General features: G+C 45.5%; 2 protein-coding genes across 5 annotated transcripts in view; one reads left to right on the top strand and one right to left on the bottom strand.

The window, feature by feature from the left end:
- PCTP (phosphatidylcholine transfer protein) overlaps window positions 1-12,355 on the bottom strand; it is a 184,604-nt gene that overhangs the window by 52,009 nt on the left and 120,240 nt on the right. The window lies entirely within an intron of this gene.
- Window positions 4,111-10,061, top strand: TMEM100 (transmembrane protein 100). Of its 4 annotated transcripts, none has more exons than XM_008271266.4 (3): window positions 4,111-4,213; window positions 6,862-7,006; window positions 8,822-10,061. In XM_008271266.4, the coding sequence occupies exon 3, from the start codon at window positions 8,887-8,889 to the stop codon at window positions 9,289-9,291; it is 405 nt and encodes a 134-aa protein (XP_008269488.1). In that variant the 5' UTR covers window positions 4,111-4,213; window positions 6,862-7,006; window positions 8,822-8,886; the 3' UTR covers window positions 9,292-10,061. The 4 variants fall into 4 exon arrangements, with proteins under 4 accessions (XP_008269488.1, XP_069916130.1, XP_069916131.1 ...); XM_070060029.1 differs by lacking the exon at window positions 4,111-4,213 and adding an exon at window positions 6,087-6,330; XM_070060030.1 differs by lacking the exon at window positions 4,111-4,213 and adding an exon at window positions 6,354-6,433.

The raw sequence follows: 12,355 nt of genomic DNA, 5'->3' as shown, positions 1-12,355 counted from the left end.
TTCTTTGTGTGCAATCAGTACAAGTTGCAATTCTTAAAAGACTTATTTTCTTGTTCTATGCAAAAAGCTAGCAATCTCAAATCACAAGCATGTGTCAGCAATTGTAATATGTCTAATAAAGTAAATGAGAAGTCCCCTCATAATTTTAATGGGAAAATTCTTCTGTGAATGTATGACAGCATTATTAGCTCACTCAAACAATTTATTCAAATCACTAATTAGTACCAGTCAGTAATGCCAACTTTCTCTAGCACTTGCTTTTCCACTGGTGACCAGTGATACTGATAAAATTAAGTGCATGTCTCCCACCCCATACTATTCCTTGTCCTGGCCTCTCTGTTTCTGCTGACAGAATCATCAAGCTATTAGTTACTTGGGATCTCAGACCTTATACTCCTCTCTCTTAATACCATCCCCCACATGAAAGGCATTGTCAAGTTTTGCCAATTCTGCTCATTGTAGTCACTCCCATCTGTCTGTATGCCCCAATGTCGGGCCCCAGTGCCACCTACCGGGATAGTCACAAAGGCTTCCTCACTGGAGTCCCAGCCCCACACTCCCATTCCCCAGATTCCAGTGCTTCCATCCAGGCTACTGTTTATAATGCCCAGAGCTGTTTTATATACTGTCCTGTTCAAAACCACAGTGCTCTCAAAATAAATTCCAAACTCGACATTGCGGCAATAATCTTACCAAAAACTATTCCCAGTCTTATTTTGATTGCTCTCTGCCTGCTCCGTGCTGTCTGAAATTCAGCTGAACAGGCTACTCCCTGCTCTCTCTACAGGATTTGCACCTCTCGAAGCTCTGTGGGTATACAGGCTGTTCCTTCCACCTCGAATCACCTTCATACATTCTCCTAGGGGAAATATCTGCCACATCCAAGGATTTAAACCCAGAACATCTGGCTCTGGCAACTGGCACTTTTCAGATTCACATCTTCCGTTTGACTAGCTGAATACAACTTTGATTTTTCATCCAGGCTCTGATTTCTCAGTTGACAGTCTTCTTACAGTTGCCCCGCCCCCCACCCACCCCACACACTTAGACCAAAAGTGATCCACTATTTCCTGGGCCTCCCCCAGCAGTTTCTTACTCCTTCCAGTAAAAGATTACCAACACTGGTGTCATTGGGAATTTCTTGATCCAGACTGGATGCTCCCTGAGAACTGACCACTTCAATGTCCCAAAAAGAGAACAGTACATGTTATTGGAACCGCAATCCTCCCAAAGGCAGAGGGATGGCCTAGGTGACCTGTGCCCTTGCTGTGGTGGCCTCCTCCACAGAATCTCTCAGTACCAGGGTGTTTCTCCCAGCCTCAAACCTACCCAAATCTGCTTATCAGCAGAGCTCAAGTTCAATACCTAGATATATATGCAGCCGACCTTTATCTCTGTCTCTCTATCTCACTGTCTATAACTCTGTCAAATAACTTTAAAAAAAGATATATATGAAGCCAAATATGTCTTAATCATTAAATCTCTTTTCAGAGCACTTTTCCAAAACTAAAGCTAGTGAAGGTATGTCACCCTGAATTCAGGAAAATGAGACTTAAGCTAAACTTAGGAGCATGCATGTAATTCAATAAAAACACTAAGATTTGGAGTCCTCATTGCACAATGCAGAAGGAGAGGCACCTGGATTTGAACCCTGGCTCTGGTATTTTCTCTACTAGTAGATCCTAGGCAGTTATTATACCCTGCAGAGTTTCAGTTTCTTCATCAATGAAATAAAAATGCAAATACCTGAGACACAGTTTGTGTTAGCTTGGTGCATAATGGATGCTTGATAGGTATTAATTAGCTCCCTGCCTCTTCAAACTGGGCATATTTTGTGGGGCAACTCAGAAAGAACAAGTCCAGGCAACCACGCCTCAACATTGCAAATATGCCCATGGCTCCTCTCATCCAAGTGTAGAGTTTAAGATCTAGCATTTAAACTGTATTTTTCATTATTGGAGGGAGGGCAAGTGCACATGGGCTTGTCCTCAGCTAGTTAATTTAGGTCAGTGCTAATTGGGTTTGCTCTATGAATATGGAACAGAGAAAGCTAACTGATGCTCACAGCCATGTCACAGATGATTAGCTTTTAATAAATTTTACATGCTACAGGACCAGAACCAGGCTGAAGCTCAGTAATTCTTTTTGGATTAGCAGTGGCTTGAGGTCACGCAATATTTGTGTCCATCATTTTAAGGATGGGACAAGAGACATCTGTCGCTAGGGGAGTATTGCATCTCCATACCATCAGGTATAGAAGGAGCTGCAAAGGCTGTGGTCATTGTGGCCCCCTCTCTTCCTATCCCTGGAAAAAGACCAGTATGATGAGTTTTCTCCGTGCCAAGGTGCCAAGGCTCACAGCTCACCAAGGGAGGCTGATCCTAGGGGTGAGCACCTGTGCTAGGAAATGACAGCCCGATTTGCTGTAACTCTTTACCTTTGGGATTCCCTGTCTCGGGCTTCTACAGAGCAACACACATACATGTAGAAGATTGGGAAAAATACATGGGCTGTATGTGGATCACTGGAGTCTCAACGTACTTACAAATGCTAATTTTGAAACAAGAAAATAACTTCTCAACTGAGGCCGGAATAATGAGAGAGATGACTTACTCAGCCCACCCTATAAATCCATTAGGCCATTGGATTTGAGGGACATTGTGTGTTTTTTAACTGTCTATATGATCTTCCATAACTACTCAGAACAAAATGGGTAAGACAGTGGGGATTGGGATGAGCATCTGAAATGGGTATGCTTTCCTTTCTGTAGCTCCCTGGATCTTACGAGGCTCTCAAACCAGGAAATGGACTAGCAAATAGTAAAATACATATCTACACCTAAGGCACACCCATTGCTTCTCTTGGTACTAGCATATCTTTGTTAATACCTCAAAGGAAAGTTCTTTGTGGGGGGAGGGGAGGAAGAGAGAGAGGGAAAGTGAGGGAGAAAGAGAGAGAGAAAGAATGCCATGACCTATTACCCAAAATGAGCACACATGCAAGATCACCTTCCAGAAACTCCCTGATTTCAGAATTTCCATGCAGACACACCCTTAAAAGAAGCATTAGAAAGGAGGAAAACTGGCCAGCTTCCCAAATCGCATGGAATCCAATTGGACTGGGTGATGACCCAGATCAAAGGTGTGCAGGGATTGGACAGAGTCCCGGGAGGAACTGGCATCTTCAAGGCTGCTGGCAGTGCGCCAAGGCAGGCACACCACGCAAAACCAAACTGAAAGTAAACATGAGCGAGCAAGTAATCAAACGCACATGCGGGCGCTCTTCGCCAAGCCACTGTGCTCCCAGAGGGGAGCTCCCCGGATCGCCAGCAGCGGGTATTCAACAGCAAAATCACCAAGTCCGTCTTCCCGACCTACAGCCCACCCTCTCCCCGGCTTCTCCTGAAGGGAAATGGGCCAAAGGGTCTCTTTGTCATGGTCCTCACCCCCCTCGCCGCTGACACTCCCCCTACTCCCTGCTCAGGTCACCTCAGAAGCTTTGTCACTCAGCTTGTCTCCAAGGCAAAGTGCGATTTTTCACATTTGGGGGTGGGAATTCTCCCTGGAACAGTGAGCACTCCTGGTCCTGCTTTGTGACAACTTTGGTGAAAGGCAGCCTCAGTTCCTCAGAGATGTGATTTTTCTAGTGCATCATCATCGCCCTGGCACCTTGGCATCCTCTGATCACCACTGATAAACCACCCTTCCCCCTAAAGCCAGGGAAAGGGTCTCCACCACAAATCCCATCTTCTTTGTACGCCTATTACTTGCACTTCATGGTGAAAGAGACTAATTTGTATTCAACTCTCAACCCCCCACACCCCTTGAGAACTGGAGAACTAAGATCTCAAACCTTATTTTCAGCAAGTTCATGGTATTATAAAAGGTTAGCGTCAGAATGCAGGCTTTGCCTAGGGAAAAGTTTGAAAATGAATACGTAAATATGGGTATAAAGAGAGAAAAAAACAAAGGAGGGCATCTTTTCGAACCTGGTATTCTTTAAAAAAAATGTAGGTCACTTTCTCACGGAGGAAAAGGGCAAAATTCGGCAGCTTTGGAAGGATTTCCTCTCAGTAAATTGTCTCCGGTCCCTTAATTGTGGTTAAGCTTTGTTGAGTACTTTGCTCACGGTCCCTAGCGCGGTGATTTGCATCCCCCTCGCTGAGTTGCTGTTTGGGCTGGCAGCTGTCTCAGTCCGCTGCTGGCTGGGGAAGGTAAGGATCTTTGCCTTGCTCTTTCAAAGTTCTGGGGGAGGACTCTTGACTGCCCACCGGGCTTTGTGATGGGCAGCTGCATATTTAATTCATGCATTCGAGGCTTTCAGAAAAGTCCTGAGAACTTAACGGAGTATCCTAAGCCATGTGCTTGCTTTCAAGAGAGCCCGGGAGCTTTCCTCTCCCTTCTGAAAAGAGAGGGCGTGCAGAAAGAAGGCTGGTTGTATCCCGAAGAAATTCTGCATTCGGGAGCAGATGTGCATGAAGCGATGCCCAGGGGCGTTTGGTTCCTATGGGCACAAAGTGGAAAGAGGAATAAACCTTCAAAAGGCACCAGGCACGGCTCGCTGGGGGGATTCTCCGCATTTCAGTGTGCAGTCAGTTAAAGCTGCAAGTGTCAGTGGTTAGGACAGGTTCCCAAGATTCTTCCGATGCTATTTCTGCTTTATCGCAAAGCTTTCCGGTCCTTTGAATTTACTGTCTACATAGAATGCAGAGATCTATGTGTGCATCCGATGCACACAGGGTGTGAACGAGAGCCGGGGTGAGCCGGACACCTGGAGCCTGAGCAGGCTGAGGCGAGCTTTGGTGTTAGAAGTCCAGGCTGACCTGCCCAGACCCCATGATCAGTGTGGCCAGGGGGCTCAGGGTTCACAGAGATGCCTCAGGCCACACTCTAGAAGTGCTGTTCAGACTTCTGGCTTTAGTAACAAAGCAGCATGATCTTGGACAGGATGAGGTGATGCTCAGAGCTTCTTTGGGCTTCTTTGGGGTAGAGGTGGGGGAGTGGCTTGCCCTGTGGAGTAGAGAGGACTTGTCCCCCAAGGCCACTGGGGAAGACTACTGCTTCTTTAAGGAGCTCCCAAGAGCTTCCTGTGGCACCCAATATCCCCATCTTCCAGGGGCGACTTTGGAAAGTTCTGAAATGCCCTGGTTCTAAATGTCCCTGATCTGTGTCTGGTTACTTGCCGCATTTTAAAAGTGTGAGGATTTAAAAGTGTGAGTGGTCACAGAGGCCTTCCAGGTGGTGAGCGTCCTCAGCAGGATGCCCCCTGCCCTTCTCCAGTTCTGCCAGGCTGCAGGAACTTTGCAACTTTGTTTTTTTGAAATGAAGAAACCCTCTATCTGGCTTCCATTCCAGGGAAAAAGGGCTCCAGCTGCCTCTTGTAAAAGTACCGGAGGCAGAGAAGGGTGCGTGGTTCTATAGCAGAGGTGTGATGTTTGAGAACACGCGATGGCTGTGCCAGGAGTTAGAGAAAAGTTAGGAAAGAAAAAACATCTCATCTAACGGTGAACTTGAAGATTCACCGTATTGCTGAAAAGGAGTTACGAACGCTTGTCCAGATTGAAAAATGAAGGGTGGATAATTTCTAACTGCAGAAATACAGGGACAAGCTTATAAAAATTTCCCAGTATTTTTCCCTAAAAAAAAGATAATCTGGAACTTTATGTATTTCAAGTACTTTTACATTTCCAGTAGTGTGTAAGAATTAACCTATAAATAAGGCCATGTATAGGGGGTGAGGAGTAAACTTTTAATTTTACAGCTTGAGAGTATGCTGGTCGGGTCCTGTATGTTTGAATATTTAAAATATCTTACACTTGAAAGGCAGCCAAGGAAAAAAGCAGCCTGTGCCTAGGTGGGGAGCTTGTTACAGACCTACTGAATGGACTCTACCTTTAACAAGCTCACCAAATGATTTCTATACCGCGGAAAGACTGGAGTTTCTCTTTCCCTGGGTGACTTTTCTCAGTTTACTTAAATTCTCTGAAAATCTGTCTCCTCATTTGTAAGTCAGCGACCACCACTGTTAATGTGTGACCTCCTGAATAACATGATGGCCATGGCAGCTGCTCCGTCAATGTTGACAGTGGTGGTGGTGATGATGATGATGAGACAGCATAAGTTAGTCACCTTCCAGCAAAAGTAGTAAGCTATTGTGTTTAAATCAGCATGACTGGTTTTCCTCCTTAATGACACAAATTAGTATTTCCCAACTTGGATTCTAAATGAATGAGCAGGAAATAGCAGGGTCCTAAGCTCTGGATGACAGCACACACAGGCAAATACGACACAGGAGGAAAACCTAGGGACACGGGTTCCTGCTGCTTTAGAGGTGAATTCAGCTGCCCGATGGTGTCACATTTGTTCCTGCTGCCCTGAAGTGTCTGTTCCCTGGGCTCTGTCCCTTCAGCTGGGTCGACCACGCTGACTATGAGGTTTTCTTCTGAAAACGCCTGATGGGCGGGAGGGAGATCTGGAGGTTGGCTGGGGAAAAAATGAGTAATTCCAAGCAGTCTGCCTTAGTAAACGCTGCAAGAGAAGGAAAAGTCAGTGCTGGCTCCTGTCTCTGGGGACCCTGTAGAAAATGATTCTGACTTATCATGTCACTGAGCAGAGTCGGGGCAAACCAAAACTCAGAATCTGCTAGCCAGGAAAAGAAGGAAGAGAGAGGAAAGGAAAAAAAACAACAACAACAAAAAAAAAAACCAGCAGGACAGGGAGGGGCAGACAAGGGGGAGGGAATAAAAAGAGAGGGAGGCAAAGGCAAGCGTTCTTCAGGAACCCAGGCAGCCCGAGAGAAGGAAGAGCTTCAGGATTCAAAGCCAAACCATACAGTGCAGTGGTGTATTATTCTTTCCCCCAGAGGACACTCCTGAGCTGTCATTTTATTGACAGTTGTGCTGGTCCAGCAGGCTGTCAGAAGCTGAACCCAGCTCCAGCGGTGCTGTTTCTGCCCTTCGAAGACCAGTGGTCTCCCTGGTAATGGGTTGCCTCTCTCTGGGGTACAGGTAAGTGCTTTGGGGACAGATCTTCATTGCCAGGCCAGCTGAACCTCAGTGTCGGGGTGGAGTATTTTCTTCTAGACATAATCTCAAATATCCTTTCAGCAGCCCAGCTGGTATTTAGGGTATTATTGGACAGTCGTGATTAATTTGGTGATCACAAATGACACGCAAGTGGCCAGCCCTAATGTTTCACTGCTCAGGCAGTGCAGTGTTGACCTCCTGAGTTGGGGAAGAACCAATGACTTTTGATTTGGTGTTCAATTCACTTTCAGTAGATGCTTAATATAGTCAATATAGCCTTCTCATCAAAATGGTCCCAAGTACCTTCCCTTCAACTCTTTTGGAAACTGTAACTCCTTGACTGTTCAGCAGCTAGATGGAGGCTGGGGACAATGTGTCTCGGCAGCAGGCTAGAGTTTTCGCTGATGCCTAGAGTTTTCGCTGATGCCTTAGAGACAGCATTTCCACTTCGTGCATTTGACTGAGAGTCTCAAGTTTTGTCCTAAAATAGTTCAGGTTCACCATAGTTAGCATTGCAACACACTTCACTCACAAGGATATGGGGAGACAATGACTGTGAAATTTTACTGAAATATTGAGCACATGTCTTTATGTGAGCATGTCACCATACATAATATCAAAACTCTTTGGGCCGGCGCCATGGCTCAATAGGCTAATCCTCCACCTGCGGCACCAGCACCCCAGATTCTAGTCCTGATTGGGGCGCTGGTTCTGTTCTGGTTGCTCCTCTTCCAGTCCAACTCTCTGTTGTGGCCCAGGAGTGCAGTGGACGATGGCCCAGGTCCTTGGGCCCTGCACCCACATGGGAGACCAGGAGGAAGCACCTGGCTCCTGGCTTCGGATCGGCACAGCACGCTGGCTGCAATGCGCCAGCCGTAGTGGCCACTTGGAGGGTGAACCAACAGAAAAAGGAAGACCTTTCTATCTCTCTCTCTCTCACTCTCTAACTCTGCCTGTCAAACAAACAAACAAACAAAAAAAAAAAAAAACCACCTCTTTGTTGAGTTCAAGAGAGCATTTCTGACCTGACAGCTAATTACTCTAATAATTGATTACATCTTTCATGTGGGAAAGCACCACAAAATTACATCCTTCAAAGTGGTTGAAATTTGTTTTTCTCTTGTCAAATGGATCAGAGAGTATTGCTGCATTTCAGATTACAAATTCACACCTCATTGTCATCGATTTTTACTGACCTGTGCATCACTGATGAGGGAATAAAAAGGTGTCAGGGTATATGTTGCACTGTTTAAGGGGTGCCCAGTAATGACTGGGGGGGTGGTGTCAGATGATGGAGAAGAGCATCATTTGTGCACTGGTTGCTTTTCTTGACATGGATGTTGTGGGCAGTGAATGGTGACGATTTGGAAAGAATGCATGTTATGCCCGGCAAAATAGGCAGAGTCTAAATTGCTGTGAATTGTGGAACTGTTTATAGCATATTCTCCTCTCAAATGAGGCCATCTTTGGATGAGAACTCAGCCTCTACTGTGTGTGTAGAGGAAAGAGAAGCAATAGACAAGGTGGAAAATGTTATAAAACTTTAGAAGACCACCTGGATATATTAAACGCTGTAAAGTGCTTCCTGCTTTTTCTGTCTTCCTTTTCTTTATGTTTTCCTGCTTTGGCTTGCTTTCTGCCCCATGCAAACCGAATGCAACCCAATTTGGAAGAAATGGAGGCTGATTTTCACATGCAGCGGTGCCTCCAGGGAAGGAGGTGCTCCTGCGGGTCTTGACTTCTTGCAGGGCCCATTTGGCCACATCCAGCTGACACCTGCTGTCTGCCTCTCCACAGCTCCCACGCCAGTGAGAACCTCCAGAACTAGGCTGTGAATCCGGCTAGGAAGCACTGCTGTCAAAATGACGGAAGAGCCCATAAAAGAGAACCTGGGGGCCCCAAAGTCTCCCCTGCCAGTGACAATGGAGAAAAGCCCCAAGAGCGAAGTTGTGGTCACCACAGTGCCCCTGGTCAGTGAGATTCAGCTGATGGCTGCAACGGGTGGGGCCGAGCTCTCCTGCTACCGCTGCATCATCCCCTTTGCCGTGGTGGTCTTCATCGCGGGGATAGTGGTCACTGCCGTGGCTTACAGCTTCAACTCCCATGGCTCCATCATCTCCATTTTTGGCCTCGTCCTTCTGTCCTCCGGACTTTTTTTATTAGCCTCCAGTGCCTTGTGCTGGAAGGTGAGACAACGGAACAAGAAAGCCAAGAGACGAGAGAGTCAGACAGCTCTCGTGGCACATCAGAGAAGTCTGTTTGCTTAAGACTGAATGAGACCGAATGGGACCTGTGGCCTGAAAATCCTGCTCTACTTTGTCCACCGATTCACCTTGAACCAGCAGGGGGAGAACGGGCTTGACATTGGATCAGACTAGAAAAGAGAGGGGATGGGGTGGGAGTGAAGGGGGTTCTCCATTGCAAGGAATGACAAGTGTCTTCTTTAGTGACAACCTTAACCCTAAGGGCTATTTCTAGGACTGCACAGTCAGCTCTTTCTTTATATTAAACGTTTTTGGGGGTCCTGGGAGGTGTGTGGCATTCGACAACATTTGGTTCACCTTGGAAAGTTGACAAGAAAGAATGAGAAAGTAAAAAGATAGGTCTGGTACACCATATACCTGCCTCCAAAAGAAATAACCCACACTCTGAACAAGCTGTAGCATAAGAACGTTCTGCAAGGTTCTACCCGGCCTTGCACTCTGCGTACTTCTTTGAGATTCTGTGATCATTTGTTTTCAATAAGTTGATTCTCTGGCATCTGTTTTCATTTTTCACTCTCAGTAACTCAACACTGGTGGTACTTTATCGTGAAGAAATAAACGAATATTTTTTACATTTTAACATTGGGCCGTTTTAGGTAATTGTAATGATGTGTCAGAAATTAAAAAGGCAAGGAAAAGGTATGGTAAAGATGATGGGGGGTTAAATTAATATTAAAATAATCCAGTATAGCACTTTTGATGATTTTTATATAAAAGTTTAATGTACATTTCATTCAAAATAATAAATACTCATTGCTGCTGACACTTTTAAATGGCTGTTTGTGTTGTAGTTATTTTTATTACCATTCCTAGCTGCCCATCTTCCCTTGTCTCATTTGCAAGATGCCAGTTGTATTTCTCCCAAACACTGCTTGTTCTTAACTTTACTGTAATATTTCTATCTTCATCATATCACTTTTTCTCTTTACTACTTCCAGAGTTATTATTAATTATGTTTGCTTTGCTAGGAAGTATTTCTATGCTATTGTTAGAAAATTGGTGACTGATGTCAGGAATTTTATCATGTGCTATAAAAACATGAATTCCATTTTTATTGAATCAGTCGTTAATTATCTGCCTAATACACGTTTCTGAGCACCAACCACACATCAGACATATGTAGATTTTCTAGCTGCTTATTCAGCTGGTTCTCATACAGGCAATAAAGACTACTGCTGGTGGCTGGCGCTGTGGCTCAATAGGCTAATCCTCTGCCTTGCAGCGCTGGCACACCGGGTTCTAGTCCTGGTTGGGGCGCCGGATTCTGTCCCGGTTGCCCCTCTTCCAGGCCAGCCCTCTGCTATGGCCCGGGAGTGCAGTGGAGGATGGCCCAGGTGCTTGGGCCCTGGACCCCATGGGAGACCAGGAAAAGCACCTGGTTCCTGGCTTCGGATCAGCGCGGTGCGCCGGCCGCGGCGGCCATTGGAGGGTGAACCAACGGCAAAGGAAGACCTTTCTCTCTCTTTCTCTCACTGTCCACTCTGCCTGTCAAAAATAAAAAAAAATTTTTTTTTAATTTAAAAAAAGACTACTGCTGGGATTCTGCTATGGATATCGAACCATTCCACAGCTAGAACTCCAGCCAGAAATAGTCCATGTCCATGTAGACCAAGCCACATTTTACCAGGGCAGCAAAGGACATAGGAAACCTTTTGTAAAAACTTGGGCAAAACAAACAAAGCAAGCCTAGCATACCATCTTCAGTGAAGGGTTCTGTGTGCAGGAATTTAATTAAATATGGCAGGAGCCCTCTGGCACTGTCAGGTAGCTTTGCAAGTGACAAGCCTCAATGACTTGGGAGGTCACTTGTTGGCATAGAGCAACCAATAATGTGGTCATTTCAGTGGGAGGAAGGGTGTCCTTTACTATGTTTCTTTTCTGCTCAAAGACATTCAAAGGCTTCCCAAGGCTTTATGGAGAGATTCCTCAGGTGAGGCTCAGGTGCTTTAGTCTAGACTCAAACCTTACTCTCTAAACCCAAAAACTGTTCAGGAGTAGGCAGACCAGGTTCTCTTAGCCGTGCCTGGGGTAGCTTTTTTCTTTAAATCACAGTATGATAATGTCTTTTGCCTAACTGAGGTGCAAAATAAAGAATGAACAATCAGATAGTGGGTGCTTTGTCCAGATCCACAATCCATTCTAATTTCTTAGAAAAAACAGTTTCATTCTCAATTCTCCCCAAAATACATCATCCCACTTCACTCTGCCTCTTCTGAAAGCACCGGGCCTAGTATCTATTAACTCCATTTGTGTTTCTCCAGCCACGTGTGCACCCTTCAAAGGCCTCAAAAGCAAACTCGCATTATTTCCAACCACCAGGGGGCCTCATGCTGCTTCCTGAGACCCAAAAGCAACACTATGGAAAGACAATTGCAATGACCACTCCTAGCAGAGGAAGGACGTGCTCTGTGTGGGGGCCCTCCAGTTCTGTGAAAAGTTATATACCCTTGCAAAGCTGTAAGACTCAGACGGACCTACACAGCAAAAATTGAAACTCACACAAGGAGAATAAAACCAGACTTGAATTATGGATTGTCTCCTAACTCGTCTTTACTGGGGAAGAGCTACCTTTACAAGCAGTTCTATCATACAAAGATAAGCAGGCAATACATGAATGTATAGACATGACCCATGCATAGATATATTTAAAAAGATCATTTGGTCTACTCTGGAGTATCAGAAACCAGTGGTATTATCTGGCAGATACCCCTGAGTGCACAGGAACTACTTTAACCCTACTCTGTGCAGCAAATCTCTGGCCCAGGTAGAAACTACATATGCCTGGAGGCTCTGCTCTCCCCTCAATCCTGAACTGTCTACTTTGAGCAGTCTTGCCTAGAGAGGCACTAGGAAATCATGTGGATAGTCCAGGTGGTCAAGTCAAATCACAAATCCTCACAAATGCCTCTTTCTACTCTCACCACCTCACTTCCTCTAATGCGGAGACAGGTGATAGGTAGACAGATAGATGATGGATCATTAGTAAATCATGATAGTTATGATAGACAGATAATGGTATAGATGGTAGATGATAGGTCAATAGGTAGATAGATAACCAAGGTCTCTT

Source organism: Oryctolagus cuniculus, chromosome 17 (genome assembly GCF_964237555.1).
Source record: "Oryctolagus cuniculus chromosome 17, mOryCun1.1, whole genome shotgun sequence".
NCBI lineage: Eukaryota > Metazoa > Chordata > Mammalia > Lagomorpha > Leporidae > Oryctolagus > Oryctolagus cuniculus.
This window is presented reverse-complemented; position numbering and strand designations above follow the sequence as displayed.